The sequence below is a fragment of the Leucopleurus acutus genome, assembly GCF_964270905.1.
Source record: "Leucopleurus acutus genome assembly, chromosome: 16".
NCBI lineage: Eukaryota > Metazoa > Chordata > Mammalia > Artiodactyla > Delphinidae > Leucopleurus > Leucopleurus acutus.
In genome coordinates, this window is record NC_139158.1 from 41,243,590 (window position 1) to 41,264,497 (window position 20,908).

The 20,908-nt window shown below is 48.9% G+C and overlaps 1 protein-coding gene across 1 annotated transcript in view; it reads left to right on the forward strand.

The window, feature by feature from the left end:
* Window positions 1-7,254: 7,254 nt before the first annotated feature.
* The window catches only part of RIN2 (Ras and Rab interactor 2), a 97,786-nt gene continuing 84,132 nt past the window's right edge, over window positions 7,255-20,908 (forward strand). Inside the window, exon 1 of the mRNA XM_082857558.1 lies at window positions 7,255-7,341. Coding sequence (XP_082713684.1) covers window positions 7,285-7,341 — 57 coding nt within the window. The 5' untranslated portion in view covers window positions 7,255-7,284. The remainder of the gene's footprint in view (window positions 7,342-20,908) is intronic.

A 20,908-nucleotide genomic window follows, 5' to 3' on the forward strand; every position in this document is an offset into this window, starting at 1 on the left:
GATCTTAGTTTCCTGACCAGGGGTGGAGCCCGTGCCCCCTGCAGTGGAAGCGCGGAGTCCTAACCACTGAACTGCCGGGGAAGTCCCAGAAACTTAATTTTTTTTCAAAGAGAAGAGGTCCACCCAGGCAGCAGAGCCCACACACACCTTTGGGATCGTGATAGAAGACGGGGAAATGTGTCTTTTGCCCGTCCTCCTCACCCCACAACTGAAGCATCTTCCCTCGGATGGTCCAAAGGCCTCCCTCTCTCATACTCACTTAGGAAACCCCCACCAGTGGAGACATCTGCAAGTTCTGTTCTGGTTTAATGGAGCTTTTCCTTTATCGGTGTGTGCTTTATTCCAAGATCTTTGCTTTTTTAATTGAAGCATAGTTGATTTACAATGTTGTGTTAGTTTTAGGTGCACAGCAAAGTGATTCAGTTATACATATACATGTATATGTTCTTCTTCAGATTCTTTTCCATTTTAGGTTATTACAAGATATTGAATATAGTTCCCTGTGCTGTACAGCCAGTCCTTGTTGGTTATCTTTTATATATAGTAATGTATATCTGTTAATCCACAGATAATTTGTGGATTAATTTATCCCTCCCCCCCTCCTTTGGTAGCCATAAGTTTGTTTTCTATGTCTGTGAGTCTATTTGTTTTGTAAATAAGTTCATTGCGTCATATTTTAGATTCCACATATAAGTTATATCATATGATATCTTGTCTTTATCTGGCTTACTTCACTTAGTATGATAATCTCTAGGTCCATCCATGTTGCTGCAAATGGCATCATTTCATTCTTTTTTATGGCCGAGTAGTATTCCATTGTGTGTGTGTGTGTGTGTGTGTGTGTGTGTGTGTGTGTGTCTTTATGCATTCATCTGTCAATGGAAATTTAGGTTGCTTCCATGTCTTGGCTATTGTAAATAGTGCTTATGAGCATAGGGGTGCATGTGTCTTTTCGAATTGGAATTTTCATCTTTTCTGGATATGTGCCCAGGCATGGGATTGCTGGATCATATGGTAACTGTATTTTTAGTTTTTTAAGGAGCTTCCATACTGTTCTCCACAGTGGCTACACCAATTGACATTCCTACCAACAGTGTAGGAGTGTTCCCCCAAGATCTTTGAATTAAACATTTGATAAGATGATGATAAACAGCTTGAAGTTCTACTTGCTTTGGAGAACTCATGGTCATCTTTCTGAAGCTCTTCTGGTCAAAGCATATCTGATGGAAGGGAATATACATCTATCCACCTGCTCAAGAAGAGGGGACCCTTATTGTCAGGATACAAGATGCCCTGGACCCTGGCACTGCCAGGCCTGGTGGGAAGTACAAAGCCATCAGCCTGAGGCTGAGATTCAAGCCTCTCCCCTCCCCCATCCCCCCCACCCCCATGGTCCAAAGGCTTCTCATATCTGCTCACTCAGGGTATCTGCTCCTCCTTAATTAAGCTGGCATGTGGCTCACAATCCAGGTTTCATGGGTAAGCACGTACCCTGTGACTCTCAGCTCAGAAGGTTCTCCCTCATCTGAGAACAGCCAGTGAATTACTAGCCTGGGTCATATGACATCACTAGGTCATCCAGGCAGCTGAGAGAACCGAATGGGCAGAATCACCGCCCTCTGCACGTCAGGCAGGAGCTGGGCATGGCAGGTGCTTTACGAGGGGTGTGGTAGGTCAGGCAGGGTGTCTGGGTACAGAGAGCAAACCTGTGGGCACTGTTGAACTGGAGGAGCTCACATCCCAGCCAGAGAGAACCCTCCAAGCCAGCCAGCCATGGCCATTCTGGGATGACAGCTCACTGTGACAGAGAAGCTAGACACCCACATTTTAGGCAAAATGTCCTGATATTTTTGAGCCGCCAGGTGTAGCAGACACTGTCAAGACCTTCCTGTATCCCTTGGGTGTTTGGCATTTCCGCGCATGGTGCCCTGATTTCCAACTGCCAGCTTTGCCCAAGGGCTCTCTTCGCCCCAAGAGCCCACTTTGCCGGCACCAGGCATATGTTGGAGGTGCTGGTGACCCAAGACCCCCTGGGGGGAGTCAGAAAAATACCCCTCAGTTGGGACCACCTGAGCCATGGTCTACACTGGCTCTCAGAGTTCCCAACCCAGTCACCCACGCTGATTGCTTGCTTGGTGATGCCCTTTGTACTGCTGCCCTTCCTCCCCTGTGTCACATCCCCTCTGCCCGACCAGTGTGTCCTGAAGTCACCTCTCATAAACGACTGGGACATGAATTTTTGACTCGGGGTCTCTGGAGACTGTTCATTCAAATTGTTAAAAAGTGTGTTACTTCGTCTATTGTATCTGCAGCGTAGACTACATCCAAGAGCCGCCTGGTTATAAACCTCCAGTTAAAATTAACCACCAATGTAGACCCTTTTACCATCGTGGCCAGAGAACGTTGGGAAGCAAAGCTCTAAACTCAGGTGCTCACGTGTTAACGGTAAACCTGGGGGAGCCCTGGAGGGTGTGGCTTCCCTCTGTGCTGTCCTTCAGGTTCAGGGCCGATGTGGCTTATGGGGCTTCATTGTACGTGTGGTCTCTGCGCATGCGTGCCGGGTGTGACCGCTGACTACGGGGCGCTTTTCAAGTGAGGAGGTTAAAAGACACATACTTCTGAGAACGACCTTGTGGGGGGGTCACCCCCCTCCCTTCTCAGCCCTGTTCCAGGCGGGCAGGGTGCAGCAGCCCTGAGGGCTGAGAAGCTGTCGCCCTGCAGGGACAAGGGGCAAGGAGAAGGAGGCGGGAGGCTAACTCTTGGATGGCTGGAGGGGTAAAATGAGGGCATCGGGTGGGAGGTAAGAGAGGCAGTTTCCCATCCGAGGGAAGGGGGAACTTCCAACAGCACAGCTGCCCACCTGTGTCCAGGGCACGTTCATTGCCTTTGGTGGAGATATCCACACCTGGGCTTCCTGGGCAGTGGCAGAGCTTCTGCAGCGTCTCTGTGAGACATCTGTTTTCCAAGGACGAAAGGGATGGACCTCCCCTGGAATTTGTTACAGGCCAATCCTGTGAGTGGCAGAAATGCACAGTCTCACCTGTGAGCACTTTCCTAAAAAAAGAAGAAAAATTATTTTATTATCCTTGGTTACTCTTGTGAAAGTCAAGACAAAGAGCATTGTTCCTAGTTCTATTTAAAAGCAGTTATCGAGGGCTTCCCTGGTGGCGCAGTGGTTGAGAGTGCACCTGCTGATGCAGGGGAGACGGGTTCGTGCCCCGGTCCGGGAAGATCCCACATGCCGCAGAGCGGCTGGGCCCGTGAGCCATGGCCGCTGAGCCTACACGTCCGGAGCCTGCGCGTCCGGAGCCTATGCTCTGCAGCGGGAGAGGCCACAACAGTGAGAGGCCCACGTACCACCAAAAAAAAAAAAAAAAAAAAAAAAAAAGTTTAACGATTGAGAGATAATCGGTGCTGGGCAGTGATACAAGATGCTCAAAGAACAAATTTTAAATTTACATAACTTGAATTGTCAAGGCAGAGGCTGGAATAGAGATTTTCTATTCCACTTGTAAAATCCGTGATCATACAAAGATAATTATGGAAATATTCAGAGACCTTGCCTGGATCCAGACACAGAACCGCCCCACTGGCTTTTACCTCTTAGTAAAGACGAAAAGCATTTCAAAAGAGGGAGGACCTGCCATCCTCGGAGCCACTCAAGGAACCAGGCAAAAAGGTGACCTGCCTGTCTCAGGACTGGCCTCGACCTGACAGGTCCCCAGGGGTGAGTCACTTTCTTTTACTTCAGTCAGTTTGGCTGTAAAATGATTATGAGCTCTTGTTTACCAAGAAGCGAAGTCCGCTTTGCCTCGCTTTATTCAACTGCTAGAAAGAAGAAGGGAGAACGGAGTGATTAGAAAGCTTCTGTGGCCGAATTTCACAGCAGCAGGTGATGAGAACCCCCGTGACTTGAACAAGACGAGTCTCTTTTAAATCAGACTTGGGGGTCGTGGTTGCCAGTGTCAGTGTTACTGCTGCTGCTTTGTGGCTTTGCACTTGTGACCTGAGGCGGATGGAATGGGAAGGGTATGGGCTGACTAAATAAATCCGGGTGGACAGGGGGAGGACGAGGTCCCTCTCAGATGTAAACCTGTCTTGCCCAGATTTGGCAAGCTGGAATTTCGAGCAACAGCTGGAATTTTGCCAGTGACTTAGTTCCGTGGCTCAGTGAACTGAAAACCAGGCTCTGGGTGTTCCAGCCCCGTCGGCCAGCCCACAGCCCAGGGCCAGGTGGCGGTGCCCCAGCGCTCCCAGCGGAATGGGCTGGAAAGCCGGCCGGGAGCCATCCTGCTTAGCGGCAGTCCATGCAGCCTGGCGCCCAGCCGGACGACTCAGTGAGTCCTGGATGCTGAAATCTCAGGACAGACTTCACCTCAGCACTCGCTCTTGGGGCCACATGGAAGCCACTGCAAGCCTCCCTCCAAAGTGGCCGAGCCCGGTGTTGGGGGAGAGTCAGGAATATTCACTTCCTGCCTTTGTCTTTTAGCCGGGCCGGGCCGCAGCGACCAGCTTCGTTTACATTCCTTCAGTGCTGTTATTGAAAAGGCTTGGCAGCTCCAAAGTGCTTGCAGTGTCCTTTAGTCCCATTAGGGCTTTTTTTCTCTCTCTCTCTATTTTTTTTTTTTTTTTTTTTGCTAGCTTTCAGCTAGCATCTGGAAAGATCCACTGGATGTGCTAGGCTCCTTTTTCGAGACTCCGCTCCGCCATTCAGGGAAACCAAGCAAGAAGCAAGCTTCCACTGTATAAGTCTGGAGGAATTTTACAGCCTCTCCAACTACGGTACCTTTTCTGTTTCTTGGTCCAGTCTGTTACTGGGGGTGGTTTTCGGATGAAACTACCAGTGTAACCTAACCCTTTGGGGGGAAGGGTAGGAACCACAAGTGGAAAGAATGTCTCCTTATAAATTGTATTAAATGTCTGTCTGTGTTGAGTTGGGGTGTCAGAGGCTATGCTTTGGGAAGGACTATTGCTACGACAGGAAAGACCTGAAACCCAAACTTCTTTGGGGCCCTTAAGAACTTTTTTAAGAATTAGAACAAGGTGTGATGTTCTGTCCACTTGGATTTCATTCTGTGGGAAGGGCCTGCCGTGGCCCCTGGCCGCCTGTCTTTGTCACCTGCTCTCATCTCTATCCTGGAGCAGCCTTCTGAAGAAGCGGGGATGCAACCTGCATCCTCTGGAAGAAATGTGATGGATCTGCCGCTCTCGCACAGAATCCAAACTGGGTGTTTCCTTGAGGACCACTTGAGGTGGAAGCGTTCGTGTGCAGTTTTCAGGCAGCTAATTAACGTAGTAAACGTGCGGAATCCAGACTGCTCCATTGTTACAGGCAAAATTCCCTCCCTGTCCTGGATCATCAGAAAGGGTTTGTACTAGGAAACTTTCTGAACAAAACAAAAGGACTTAGGTCTGGATGAGGAATGAACGGCTTGGCACTCCCCAAGCTCTTCCTTCACTGCTATGCCATGCCAGATTCCTTGCAGGGAAAGCGTCTGGAAGAAAAAGAATTACAGGCATTAGGCTTCGTTTCAAGAAGTGTACTTTTTTCTTTGTGTGCTTCTGGGTTGAAACAGTTAATCATTTGTTCCCCAAGGTTACAGTGTGGTTGTGGTTCTGCTTCTTGTTCTGAAGACAGCACCCTACTTTCCTTCTGGAGTCACTCCAATCCGTGGACTTTGCTGATAAATGATGAACTTCAAAGGGCTTAGAGCTGGGGCTGCATTCAGGGGCTGAGCCCAAGAATGTGAATCTCAGAGTCAGCAGAATCGCAATAGAAAGCTCACCAGTCATCTCAGGAGGCTTTCGGAAGGTTGACCTTCATCCCAATGGGATTCCAAGTGAGAAGAATCACAGGGAAGATACCTCTGAACCTTTAAAGGGACCGAACCACGGAGAAACGACTAACATAGGTGACGGCCCCAGAGGAGGGGTGGGTGTGCGCTGCGTTCTCATTTTCCGAGATGGAATTCCACGGGTCATCACAGCCCACCGTGGATGTGAAGGGAGGGGCCGATCTTGGGGCAGAAATGTGCCTGTCTCCAAAGATCCTTGCTTCCTGACGTGTGCAGTTCTCTGCAAAGTCATTATGCTTTTCCACTTGTTGAAATGCCCTTGAGTGCAGCTGCCTCTCTGTTCCCCAGCTAATAATGAAAGAGCCTCAGCAAACTGGCAGCGGCTACTGTGGCTTTGGTGCCTTCCCGCTCTACCCCTGCAGCTGAACCCCTTTTAAGATCCCCAGACATGTTTTCATTTAATGTTTCCTTTATCGTCCTTCCACCAGGCTGGTTGTGGTTAGGACCAGCCACATCTTGTGCAAGTTATGTGAGCGGGAGTTGGTTTCATAATTGCTGCTGGTCCAGGAGATGGTTTGGGGATGTTCCCCCAGGTATCCTCTCCATGCATGCTGGCCGGGGCGGGGCCAGCTGCGTGGGAGGGGGTGTGTGTGTGTGTGTGTGTGTGTGTGTGTTTTATTTACAAGTGGACACGGAAGGCGTTGCAGCCAGGAGGGAAGATTATTGGGTTTTGATGCTCCAGTGAGGGAAATTCCAAGCTCAAATAGCCACAGTTGTGATTCAGAATCATATCATGCCCTTAAATTCCTCTCCGCGTTCCAAAGTCCACTCCCCTCTTCCCCGGTTATCCTGGAGCTGTTTCTTACACAAACTGATCTCTGAAAACAGGGGCACAGGATTTCATCCCAGTCTTTGATTTCTTTGGAGAAAATAGAGGGATTTATTCCCAGTGCCCTTGTGTCGACCTTGCCGGAGGGAGAGGGCCAGCCCAGCTCATAATGACCTCATCCCATTCCTGCAGGATTTCCTGGGACATGCAGGCCCTCACTCTTCCGCTGGCCTTGTGTGATCAACCACATTAAGTCCATGAGCTTTGGAGCAGATTACAGTGACATCTAACATAGTCCCTTTAGGACTTGAGCGTGAGGTCAAGCAAACACACAGAGCAATCATTATGCTTTCCGCAGTCCCAGGGGGCTTCAGCGTCAGCTGGAGGAGCGGGTGGGGGGGGGGGGGGGCAGCGGGCAGCGAGGTGGGGCTGAGTCTAGGAACTGTGCTGTCTGTAGCAGGAAATCAGCCTGAAAGGAGATGGAAGGGCTTTGGTGGGAAATAAAATGGCACTCTGTTGTTGATGGAAAAAGATCTTGGCAGGACTGTTGTTGTGAGTGTTCTGTGGCTTAGAAAGGAATTTCCTACAGGCTGGACTAACCATTACAAATGTCTCTACCTTCAGGAGTCCCAGGCGTGCAGTAGAGCCTCGCCGCGGGAAATGTCAGCTTGGACCATGGGCGCCCGCAGTCCGGAGAAGCGGGGAAGTTTCTTTAAGGTAAAAGGAGGCCTTGATTGGGGCTGCTAACGGGCATCTCATTCCCTGTGCTGGCTGCACGGAGAGCTGCAGGGCTGCAGAGAACGGTGGGGGAAGCCTGCTCTCTGAGCCAGCTCTGGCTGGGGGGGGGACCCTGCCTAAGCCCAGCTGTGAGCTATTCCCAGATTTTACAGGAGGTCGGGGCTTTTGTGAGCCAGTGTGCTTCCAGACAGGTCCAGGACCCAGGCATGGGGAGATGCCACCTGAGTGAGACAGTTGAGGCATCCTTTCTTTGTCAACCGCCAACCTGGTCCTTTTTCACCTGGACAGTTTTTGATGGAAGCTGGACTTGGCATTCTAGTGAGTCGGTTGTAGGCTCCTGTGCTTTTTTACACGTGGCTTGATTCTGTGAATCACTTAAGTGCTCATTAAAAAAAGAGAACGACACACAGATCCCTGGGCCTTACCCTAAACTGACTGGATGTTTTGGCTGGTGTATTTTATCAACACCCCAGAGGCCTGAGAGAACCAAGGCAGCCTGATTAAAACTGGACCACTTTTCTCCATGCCTTTTGATGTCAATGGGAGACCTTGCTAGCTTAATGAGATGAGCTGCTCAATGGGTATTTTATATACTCTGTGTGTGTGTGTGTGTGTGTGTGTGTGTGTGTTAAATTAAGACCTGACAATCGTTTCTAACGTACACTTGGGAATTGATTTTCTTCTTATGGTGTTTGCTTTGCATCCTCTCACTCACCCTCAAAATAATGCAAACTCATTGTGGAAAATTTGGAAAATACAGAATCATGTAAAAGAGGAAGGAAGTGGAGGTGAAATGTGCGTTTGAAATCTGTCATAGGCTAGTCATAGCTTTTATATGCTTCCTGTTTCCAAGAGGCCAAACCTGATTTATTCTGTCAGTTGTGGGCTCAAAAAAATCCATCAGAAGAGGCTGTTGGTAAAGCAAAGCCAAGTTCATTCAAGCAGCTGCTGTCAGGGAGGGCGTCGCCAGGGCACAGGCCTATTGGTGTCTAAGGTCAGGAGGCATCTTTATAGAGTTTAGAGGTCCAGGCCCAAACCCTTTAAGCTGTGCTTCTCAAGGCAGAGAATCGACTGGGTTTCAGCAAAGTTTGTGACGTAATATAGTTCAGGATGGGTGGATACAGCAGGACGAGGGCCTTAAAGGGAATCTTGGCGAGTAAACCATTGATCAGCAGGCTGTTTTCCCAGGTGAGCAAACTGTGCCAGGACAGATTGTTTCGTAGGAATTTCCTGCTGTGAACAGCAGAGTTATTTATTGGTTTACAATAACTTCCTGGAAGAAATACTTAAGTTGTGTTGACACAGATGGTCTCGATTCTCAGTCCTAAGAGTTAAGCTTTGTGGACGCAGCCATCTTAGTTCGCAGCCCGTTTACTTGATTTGAATCAAACCTGTGTAAAATCCACCACTGGAGGCACAAGAGGGGCCCCTCAAGCCCCCAGTGGACCAGGTTCCTGACTCCTCTTTGGTTCCTGGATTCTGTCTTACGCTGAGATATTCATTTCCTCCTGGTGGACAGGGTGGACCCAAACCCCCCTTCCCCCAAGGCACCGCCTACATCAGCCTAAATATTGGATCGTCCGTAATCACCACCTTATGCTCAGGAAGTGCAGTGGGGCTGAATCTCACCTAGTAGTTAGGTTTTAAAGTCCCAGCAAAAGGAGAAAATGGAATAGAGTCCAAATTGCCTTTGAAAATTCCTGAGGAATTTGTTGGACCCGATACTACCTACTGTTAGGTCCAATGTAGCCAGTTTTTCCTGCAGTCCTGGGAAAAATCTTTTTTTTTTTTTTAAGTTGTATAACAGGTAAAATAGTTAACTTGTATTTCTGGGCCATGTCCTATGAAAGAATCCATCAGACAAGAGGTGAGAGGCTGCCTGAACCCACTGAGGGCAAGTCTGCTTCTCTCCTGAGTCAAATGCCCTTGAGGAAAACGTGTGGAAGTGTCTGGAACTATATAACTTGGTGTTGTCTTTTTTTTTTTTTTTTTCTGCAGAGCTTAAATTGTTTCGTTTATTCATTAGATGGTCCAAGTGGATGATCTAGTTACCTTATACTTCTTTCTCTCTTCTTTATAGACATTGTTACTCTTTACTATGGCTATTTCGTAGTTATTATGGAATAATAATATCATTCATTATTATAATATTAGATAAATAATATTGTTAGTTATTATGAATGATTCCACAATTTAGGCATGCATTTACCCATAAGGATGAAGACGACTGCCCCTTGGACATGTAATACTGCCTCCTTGGAGGTTCGTTGTAAAAATGGTTGCCAGGGTAGCCCTCGGTCGCTGAGATGGGCTGTCCCTCCGCACAGCCCTGGACCCACTGGCTCTTCGTTTACTCGTCATGCTTGTTTTTTGACTCACCTTGATGGAGCACCTGTGATCAGCCAGGCTCTGTCCTAGGCACCAGGGAGAGAAAAGCCAGAAGCCATCCCACTTCATGGGGCTTTCAGTCTGGTACCAAAGAAGGATATTGATCAAATATAATATTAAACCCATAATAATGAATTATAAGAGAAAACAATGCTTCGTGAAAGAAGTTAAAGGGACTCTGAGGACAGATGACCTGAGTGGGGCCCCAGCGCAGTCTTTCCTAGGAAGTGGCCTCTGCTGTAGAGCCGGGGTTGAATCTAGGGACTCAGTGAACCTCTTGTGTCCCTGCAGGGCTGCCCTCCACCACACCAGCGATGCCCTACATCCAGGTAGGACCACTTCATAAGGTGGGGATTCGTGGTTACATTCTTGGCTCACAGCTGGATTCCACATGTTCATTATCCCTTTCTTGGTTATTAGGGCTCACGTGATTTTGTGCAAAGCGTGGGTCATTGAAAGACGATCAGCAGACCTCTTCTGCACCGTCGTCTTCTCCTATCCTGTGTGTGCTTTTAAGCCAGAGCTGCTAACCACGAGCAGCGAGCCTTGATTTGTGGTTTTGCGTCTGTCCTGGCTCCTGGAAGTGACCCAGATGAGTTGAAGGACGCAAGGGTCCTGGGTAAGGTGGATGGTCTGAGCATTCTGGTGTAATTGACAAAGCCCCGGGGTTGTGGTGCTCGTGGAGTCTCTTCCTGGAAGCCTGGCCACAGAAATCCTGTGCCGGATAAACACATGGTCCACAGCCCTTCCCAGCATCGTTGCTAATGTTCCTCAATCACCCGTGAGAAAAGTATCTTCCTGCCCTGCAAGGTCTCTGTGAAAACATGTGGGGGCAGACAGATGATGCCCTAGACAAGGCAGCAAAGTTATCTGCACCTAGTCATAGACGTGGACGCAGAGAGCTGTCAGATTGCAAGGCTGTGTTGTGTGAAAGAGACAGTAAGAAAGGCGTCATCTGGGCTGGAAGAGTTCTAAGTGGTCCTGGCTGAGGGCCGAGAAACTCAGCATCATCTTGGAACCCTCCTTTTCCTGGATTGCCTAGCTTCCAAAGCCACCCCTCCCCAACCCCATCCAGGCGCCCAGTGCTGGCAGATCCCCGTCGAGTCTTCAGGATCCACCCCTCCTTCCCTTCCCTACATCCAACTCCCTGCTTAGGGTCTCGTTCTTCCCTTTGCGGACACTGCAGATGATGCCCGAATCCATCTGCAGCACCTCTGAATGTGGTTGGTTGGTTGTTTCTTGTCAATCATTCCATCCATCTGAGTTGCCTGCTTGCAGACCCCGGCTCCGTGCTGCACCCTGGACCAGGTCTGTACTCTTCACCTTGACATTCGAGGACTTTCAGACGGTGCTTCCACCTTCTCCCAGCTCTTTCTCCACCGGTCTTGTCCCTGTGCCCTCACGGGACTGCCTCTATAGCCCAAACCTGCTGTGTCCCTCCCTCCTCCTGCCCACCTTCCACCCCTCCTCATCAGGCTCCCAGCTGCCCTTCCAAGCTGGTGTCAACCCCCTTTATCCATTGACAACGGAGCTCAGGTGGGCTGAGCGGGTGTCTGCCTGGTGGTAGAAATGTCACGTAGGCCTAGCCGTGGCCCCGGCGTAGTGCCAAGAAGTCATCCTCAATTCACAGCTCGAGCACTGCCACGAGGGATTCGTTCTGTCTTTCGTTGCCATGTCCGTGACCCCGAGGGGGATCCTCTTGGAGCAGAGAATGGTGCGGGAAGAGGACTGGTGTGATTGCCCCCCCTGAGCAGTCCTACGTATACCTATACCATTCTTTTTTAGATTCTGTTCCCATATAGGTCATTACAGAGTATTGAGTAGAGTTCCCTGTGCTATACAGTAGGTTCTTATTAGTTATCTATTCTATATATATAGGAGTGTGTATGTGTCAATCCCAATTTCCCAATATATCCCTTCCCCCCCCTTTCCCCCCGGTAACCACAAGTTTGTTTTCTACATCTGTGACTCAACTTCTGTTTTGTAAATAGGTTTGTTTGTACCATTTCTTTAGATTCCACATATAAGCAATATCATATGATATTTGTCTTTCTCTGTCTGACTTATTTCACTCAGTATGACAATCTCTAGGTCCAACCACCTTGCCGCAAATGGCATTATCTTGTTCTTTTTTATGGCTGAGTAATATTCCATTGTATATATATACCACATCTTCTTTATCCGTTCCTCTGTCGATAGACATTTAGGTTGCTTCCATGTCCTGGCTATTGTAAATAGTGCTGCAATGAACATTGGGGTGCATGTGTCTTTTTGAATTATGGTTTTCTCTGGGTATATGCCCAGTAATGGGATTGCTGGGGTCATATGGTAGTTCTATTTTGATTTTTTTAAGGAATCTCCATACTGTTCTCCATAGTGGCTGCACCAGTTAACATTCCCACCAATAGTGTAGGGGGGTTCCCTTTTCTCCACACCCTCTCCAGCATTTACTGTTTGTAGATTTTTTTGATGATGCCCATTCTAGCTGGTGTGAGGTGATACCTCATTGTAGTTTTGATTTGCATTTCTCTAATAATTAATGATGTTGAGCATCTTTTCATGTGCCTCTTGGCCATCTGTATGTCTTCTTTGGAGAAATGTCTATTTAGATCTTCTGCCCATTTTTTGATTGGGTTGTTTGCTTTTTTGTTATAGAGTTTCATGAGCCGTTTCTATGTTTTGGAGATTAATCCGTTGTTGGTCGCTTCATTTGCAAATATTTTCTCCCATTCTGTGGTTTGTCTTTTCATTTTGTTGATGGTTTCCTTTGCTGTGCAAAAACTTTTAATTCGGTCCCATTTTATTTTTGTTTTTATTTTCATTACTCTAGGAGGTGGATCAAAAAGATCTTGCTGCGATCTATGTCAGAGAGTGTTTTGCTAATTCGTCATAATAATATTGCAAAGCATACCTGACATCAGTATTCGGTGTGTCTTTTCTTTCTTCCTAGATGCTTACACCTGGAGAAGCCTTAGAGCAGTGCTGCCCCATAGAAATACAAAGTGAACTGCAGATGTCGTTTTAAATGTTCTAGTAGCCACATTTAAGAAAACAAAGGAGCGAAATTGATTTTTAATAATATATTTTATTTAACTTAGTATATCTAAAATATTGTCATGTCAACATGTAACAATATAAAAATATTAATTGGACATTTTACATTTTTTTTTTAGTACCACGCCTTTGAAATCCAGTGTGTATTTTACACCGAGTGCATCTTGATTCAGGCTAGCAGCCTTTCAAAGGTTCCACAGCCACACGTGGCAGGTGGCTTCTGTATTGGAGAGTGAAGGCTTATGTTTTGTGGACTCTATACCTCCTCCTTTCACAGATAGTGAAACTAAGACCCAGGGAGGTTGGAGTGCCAGGGGCTGGTTATTAGTCCCCAGCAGGGGTGGGAATTGCACCTGGCCTGACTTTCTCATGTGGCACCCCCATCCCATGTAGCCTTCCTGACGGTTCCACTCTGGTCGCTTCACCCTTCTCCAGAGAGATCCCCCAGGAAACTCCATCTGAAGAGGTCATGGGGACAGTGGCCTCTTTCTGGAGCATTGGTTGGCTTTTTTTTTGGACACACGTGCACATCTTTCACCACCTGCTCCAAATGCTTCCAGGACACAGGCTGCACACCCTGCACCCCTACCCCCACCCAGGGCCTGACTTTCTAGGAATGCCCTGAGCATTTTGGGCAGCGATTCCTGTTCGTGTTTCCAAAAACAATGGATTTCATGGTTTTAGAGGGTAGTTTCCCAGCACATGTTGGCCATCCATTTCTGATATTAAATGTTGTGTGTTAGGCCACAACACGTTCTCACTTGCTTCTGCCTTTTAAACATCGGGAGTGAAATAGACTCCCCCAGGTCCCCTCAACCACGTTATTTCTACAGGCTTACTTGTAACTCTGAGTTTTTATAATTAGGAGGATACCAAGGAAGAAGATGTAGGTTTGAAGGACTCTTGTTTCAATGTATGATTTCCGAAAAATTAAATCATGCAATATAAAATGAACACCTCATACAATATAAAAGGAACATCTGTCAAAGCTTTATTCAAACCATGCATGAATCCAGGAGGCCAGTGTAAGGCTGGTTCAAATAACACTTGGACAGATGATGTATTTGTAGTTGACTTAAAAAGTCATTCTGTAATAAGTTTGCTAAGTTCAAGTCAAAACTGGTAGTAGTACTACAGGGCAATAAAACTGTGTCCTTTAGGGTAATCTTTTTTTTACTGAACAGAAATCTGCTGACTTGTATCTTCACAGTGCCTGAGTCCTTCATTAACAGCACAGAGCGAAGTCAAACACAGGTGCACCCCTTAGATAATTAAATAATCTTTAGGTGACCTAGTTAAACAGTGCCAGAGCATGACAATGAAAGGATGTACTCCCTGTGGGTTCTTGTTAACATAGAAACTCCCAGGCCCGTCTCATATCCATAAATCAGAACCTCCAAGGGAGGGAACGGAAGCCTCTGGCATTAACAAGGGCCCTGGTGATTCCTGTTTTTGGAGCCACCAGAAGACACCGATTCACCAGGTAAACCTGTCAAGGTGAGATGCCCGAGTCTGTGTCTCTGCATTTGCCTGCATTTTAGGAAGTAATTGACACGTGAAATGTGGTCCCCGGACAGACGGGCAGTGTCGGCATCACCTGGAGTTTGTTACCGAGGCAGCCTCGACTAGTGGTTCTCGAAGTGTGATGCCAGCTCCCCGCGTCCGCTTACCTGGAGATGTCTTAGAAATGCAGGGTCTTGGATTGTGGAATGTGGGAATCAGATGATGGGGTTGGGGCCCGTGGTCTGTGTTTTAACAGGCTCGCCAGGGGGAGTCAGGCTGGAGAATCACTGCTCTATGTCTTAGAATTGAATGACTAAACAGACTGATAGAAAAAAAACATAGAAATGGCTGAATTCTGGGCTTGTCTCCATGTGCCCGTCTGGAAAATGCAGTGACATCACCTTCCCAGTGGAGCTGTGAGCTCAGACATGGTACTTAGATGATTGTGCCCACGCACTCTCTACAAGCCTTGGATTGCCACCGTCTGATAAGATGTTCTGTTTTATTCTGTCTGTGCCCTCACCCCACGCCCATGTTTCATTCACTCTCTCAGGAGCGGCTGCACACAGACACTGAGGCACCTGCCCCAGCCCCTGTAAACCAGAAGCCAAATCGCCCACCGGGCCTCCGACACCTGCCCACCGGTGCTCTGATATTCTCTAAGCTGAGGTTCAGAGACGTGGGCTCCTCCCCTCTCCCGGGGAGGCTTGGGGGAGGTTAATTTTTTAACTCTGTTGTTGGTCTACACGGCCGTTAGCCAAAGGAACCGAAGAACAAACAGAAGCAGCATGCCCTTTGCTGGATGCCTGGCATTTTGGCAAAAACTACCATCGTGGTGCCACTTCACATGCACAGCCCACCTTCCTCCTTATTCAACTGCTTTTAAAAATTTATGTTTAGTTTCACACTCTCCCAGGCCTGTTCCAAGCACTTTCAACCCATTGAGTTATTTAATCCTCACACTATTGTTATGCCCATTTTACAGGTGGGAAAACTGAGACCGGGAGAGTTTACAAAACTTGCCCAAGGTCACACCACTTGTCAATTCTGTGGTGGTTCCCTGGTGACTGTACTTCAACTTGGAAGGAATTTTGTAGAGATGGGACCTAGCACCCTCGGGGCCTTAAATTGTTGACCTTGTGCCTCGTCCAGTGCTGAAATGAGATACTCCCCCCACACCTCTTTCCAGGTTGCAGCCCCTGTATTGGATGCTGGTTAACTAAGATGTGAGCCTGACTCCACTCTCCCTGCTTGTCACCCCCAGCCTGTCCTCTGCTGGCCACTCACAGATATCCCTTTCGGACGACCGCCTCTCAGAGTTTCCTGCCTCAAAAAGTGGGGATTGTTCTTTCTAAAGACACCCAGGAACACAACCTGCATCAGAGTCAGGGTTTACTAGCTGCTGCAACTGCTGAGAACGTACTAGAAGAACCCTCAAGCAGAGGACTCTCAGCAAGAGGGCACCCGGAGGCGCATAGTATAGGATTTGGGCTAATTCTAAGGAATTAGGTTGCAGAGTGGCAAATAAAAATACCGGACACCAGCTGAATTTGAATTTCAGATACAGCATGAGTACATCCTATGCAATATTGGGGACATACTTACATTAAAAAAAGTATTCACTGTTTATCTAAAATTCAGATTTAACTGGGCACCCTGTCTTTCATCTGGCAACCCTGAAGGAGGCTTGGAGTGTCATCAGGAAGTGAGGGCAATCCCGTGATTGGGCAGCGCAGTGAGTTTTATCCAGAGGCAGGGGGAATGGAGGGAGTCAAGGCGCCAATGCTACAGAAGCAGCGACGCTGTGTGTCAGAAGAGGGGGCCGTTTAGTCATTTTTGTGGTTTGAGTGTCTGTGTTCTGTCTTGTTTCAGACCTGGCCCCTGGCAGCCTTGTCGAATTGGTGTGTTGACATTCTGTGTGTGTTACTTAAGTTCAGGTGGAAACAGGCCAGTTCTCGTTGAACTTCCCAGTTCGGGGCTTGTTTCCCGAGAAGCTGATGGCTGAAGATGCAGATCCTCCGGGTTCTGGTCCAGGACAGCCAGTCCAGTCTAGGCCGCTGGTTCTCTGGACATACTTTTGGTTGTTATAGCTTGGGTGGGTGTGCAGCTGGTGGGCTTCCTATCACACACAGGCAGCCCCCAGAACAAAGAATCATCTGACCCTAAATTTCCACTGTGCTGAAGTTGAAAACTCCTGGTCTGCAATGTCAATTAGGAAATAACCCATTCCTGGGGTTTCTCTATCTCTGGGGCAGGTCTTCCAGAAGTAAAGAAAGCAAGGAAAGTGTGAGTGTAGTTAGCACCCACTGTCCTGGCCATTAATAGTAGGTGTTCAATAAATATGCTGAATGAATGGAAAAGCGTGTAATGCATGTATGTGTGTATTACCCATATATCGTTCATTTCTTCAACCTGTATTGATTCAGCACCTATGGTGGCAGGGCCAGCCCTGGGCACTGAGTGTGCGGTGATGGGGAAGCAGATAACGATCAGAGAAACTTGAGCTTGAAGGACAGACAGGTAGGAAGGCCTGAGCGGGGAGGGCTCGTTGAGGAGGTGGTGTTTAAGCTGAACCCGGCAGGAGAGAAAGAGGCAGGGAGAAAATTATTCCCAGACAAGGGGGAAGCACACAAGCCGGGGAGCAGGGCCTGAGACTCTGAAAGAACAGGGTGGCCAGTGTCTGGGTGGTGGGAGACGGGGGTGGACATGAGGTAAGGGCCCGGTGCGGGGGGAGTAGCCAGGGCCATCGTGCTGACTGGGTGAGGACCTGGGAATCATTCTTAGTGCAGTGAAGCCATGAGCATTTGGGGGAGAGGGAGTGACATGATCCAACACGAGCAGCCCTCGGAAAGCTTGGCAACAGCACCCTGTCTTTAATCCATCAACCAAGAAAACCAGAGTGCAATTCACATCTTCCCTGGCCCCCACCCCTCATAGGGTTCAGAGTGGGCCTCCCACCCAGCACAGCTCAGCTTGCTGGTCAACCCACCCGTGTCCCCGTGCCTGGCCGCTCCCTCCAGAAACATCCCTTCTCCCCTCTCCCAAAATGCCTCCCGAGTCTCCCCATCACCTCCGGTCCACTCTGCCTCACCCTCCACCTTCTCATCTTTATTGCGCATGTCATCTTGGCCCGTCTGGAGCCATGGACTTCGTGTTTTCCTTCTCTGAACCTTCTCAGAATCGGCCCTGGGAACGCTGGACCAGAGCCACTTGAAGGCAAGGCGTTTAGGAATGTTGTGAGGTCTCGGTGTGTATTTGTTGCTCAGGCCCGCCCCAGAGTTTTTGAAATAACTTCTCTACCTGAAATATGCAGAGTAGACCGGAGGGCAGACACCCAGGCAACCGGACAGTCACTTAGGGCAGAGTCAGCAAACTGCCACGCTCAGGCCAGACCCGGCCAGCACCTGTCTCCATGGTGGGGGACACAGACACACCTGGTCACTGAGGTGCTGTGCACGGCTGCTTCCATCCCATGGTGGTGGAACCAAGTTGCTCCAGAGACCATACAGCCTCTGGAGCTTAACATATTGACCCTCTGGCCCTCTGTAGGAAGTTTGCTGAGCCCTGACTTGGGAGATAATTGCATTTTGCAACTGAATTCTCAAAGGCAATCTTGAGTGTGGGTAGCAGCGCCTCCAGTTTACAGATGAACACATGACAGGGCCACTAAGGGCCTGGTCTCCAAGGGCGTGGCCCATGCGCTTTCCCGAACCACATTCTCGGCCTCCTATAGGTCATCAGAAGTAGCCAGAGTGAATATACCAGAGCTCTCGACCTCTGGTGCCTACAGGGGCCAGGCGCATAACCTAAACCAGTCGAGCCCTCCCAGGTGCAAGTTGGTAATTGAGCACTGACCTTTGGCCTCAGTATTGGCGAACAGTAGGGAGTGGTGGGGACTGAGGCAAACCAGAAGCAGATATCCCGTATAAAGAGGTCAGCATCACCACGGCCCAGAGTTTTTCAGTTTCAAGAAGCTAGAAACCTAGATTTTTATGGAAACCTCCTGATTTTTTGGTAGGAAACATCATATGTTTAAATGCTGCAACCATTTTAGTTATAAAAGACAGGACAAGCCCACGTGGGGCGAGTCAGACATAACATAGCCGAGTGTGTCCAGAGGCCTCCAAGGACCTCTGATATATGACGTCCACGTTGGAGGGACTGTCAAAGCCGTCCTCGGGAAGGGCGGGTCCCTAACGAGATGCCAGGCAGCTGGGAGTTGCCCTGGGCTCTAACCAGGGGAGCTTCCGTACCAGCCTTTAGCCCTGGCTTCTGGGCAAGTCTTCAGCTGGGCATGAGAGCAGCTTCAGACTCCAGTTATCCGCAGAGGAAAGGAAATGCCCAGGAGCCAAAAAGGAGACAGACGCAGGAAGGCTGAGCTCGGGATGTCCTGGGGAGCCCCAGGGTCTGAGATGAAGCTGGTAAGTTCATCCTGGGAACAGCCAACAGGAGCTTCCCAGAGGTGCACACGTCAGCCTTCTCCACTGTAGCAAAGCCCAGTATTACCTTCAGTGCCTCAAAGATGTGCATCCTTACACAAAAGAAAAGACTCGTGGGAAGGTCATGGCTCTGCAGGTCTAAGAACCCTGTCTGCCAAGCCCTGTTGCTCCGTTACCACCTGCTTGATGTGGGACAGACTGTGCAAACCTCAGTTTCCTCATCTGTGAAATAGGGTTACGAAAAGCCCCAGACCTATCACACCGGGATGATGTGAGCATTAAATAAATGACATGATGGGTGGTACCTGTCCTGTGACATGTGACGTGGATGTCCTGAGACTTCCCCAGTTAGGACAGCTTCTGTCTGTCCTTCACCCGTCACATCCATAGAGCTACCGCCTCAAGGCCTGACAAGACTCATCTAAGTAGCGTCACGTTATGTTCTGTCCATAAGAACTTCAGAAAGACTTTGGACATCAGAGAGAGGGGGAGACTAACCCTCTGGTAACTAGAATCATGGTGCGGAAGGAATCTCTCATCGCGGGGCATACAAGTGAATGAGAGTTGGGGTTAATTCGAGGGGCGCAAAGACATCATCATTTATAACTAAGGCTTCAAGTTCAGAAGTTCAGAGTTTTTCAGAATCAGACTGGAGAGAGAGAAATGACTGCCAGGCCGAAGAAGGTAACGCTTCATTTCCATTCGGAGAGATTCGTGGTCATTTGATGAGCATCTCCTGTTTGAAGGAGCTGTATTTCGGGCTTGAGTGGCGGAAAAATATCCCCACAGGGAACACTATGCCTGCTCTCAAGTTTTTGCTAGTAATCTACTGAAGGACATAAAACACCTGTCCCCAGTGCAGCCCATTTCATAATCTCCCCCCGAGCCCCCCTCCCTGTCTCCTTCACCCCTGCCACTCACCCTACGGCGCTTTCCTGCCCTACCCCAAGACCACACTAAATGCCTTTAGAGTTTCCCAAAGCCTGAAAAATTCTGTCCCACCACCACCATTTGTATATAATTTAAAATATTTTTTTTTATCTTTCCCACGTGACACGCAAGTTAACTATATGATGAAATTAAAATGCTTCCTTCCTGGAAACGTTTGACAGCCAAGTGCTGGGCTCAGCAGCCTCCACCCACCACCGGCTGGGGCTCTTATGGCCACAGATGTCCGGGCACCTTCCCTATGCTGGGTCCCATTCATCCCCCCACCAAGTGATCATCACCCCTTTTACAGATGAGAAGACTGAGGCTCAGGGAGGTTATGGTCTCCCCCACGGGTGCCCCAGGCGGCAGGAGCCCAAGCTGGCCTTCCAACCGGGGCTGTGTGGTTCTGGGGCTCAGCAGGAAGCTCGGCGGGTCTGCCTGGGGACCCCTGAACCTTGGCTTGCCAGGGGGCTAAGCAGGAGCCCCGGTGAAGGGGCTCAGCTCGGTGTGGTCAGGGTGCCCAGGGGCCATGGCACAACCAGGCCTTGGAGCCCAGTGGCCTGTGCAGGAAGAGGTGTGTCGGCCACACTTCCTCTGACTAGGGGTCCAAGCGCACTGAGACGCAGATTTTGAGGGTGAGGAACAGAGCTGCCTGAACTTTCCAAAGCAGAGATTTCCCAGCAAGAAGAGTGTGCAAAGTGAGCTTTGAAGATGAGCTGGGAGAAATTAGGGAAGTGATTCCTGGCAGCCTGTTTTGTTTTTTGGGTTTTTTTCATCTTTACTGGCATATGATTGCTTTACAGTGTTGTGTTAGTTTCTGCTGTATAACAAAGTGAATCAGCTATACATACACATATATCCCCATATCCCCTCCCACTTGCGTCTCCCTCCACGCTCCCTATCCCACCCCTCTAGGTGGTCACAAAGCACCGAGCTGATCTCCCTGTGCTATGCGGCTGCTTCCCACTAGCTATCCATTTTACATTTGGTAGTGTATATATGTCCATGCTACTCTCTCACTTCGTCCCAGCTTCCCCTTACCCCCTGTGGCCTCAAGTCCATTCTCTACATCTGGCAGCCTGGTTTTCATTCTTAAGTACGTTGTTTTAATTCCCCCCCACCCCGCCCCGGGGGTAGGGGGTGAGGGTTTTGAGTGATATCATTTCAAATTTACAGCAGAGTTGTGACAATGGCACAAAGGATTCTTTGTATTATATACTATCATGTATGTT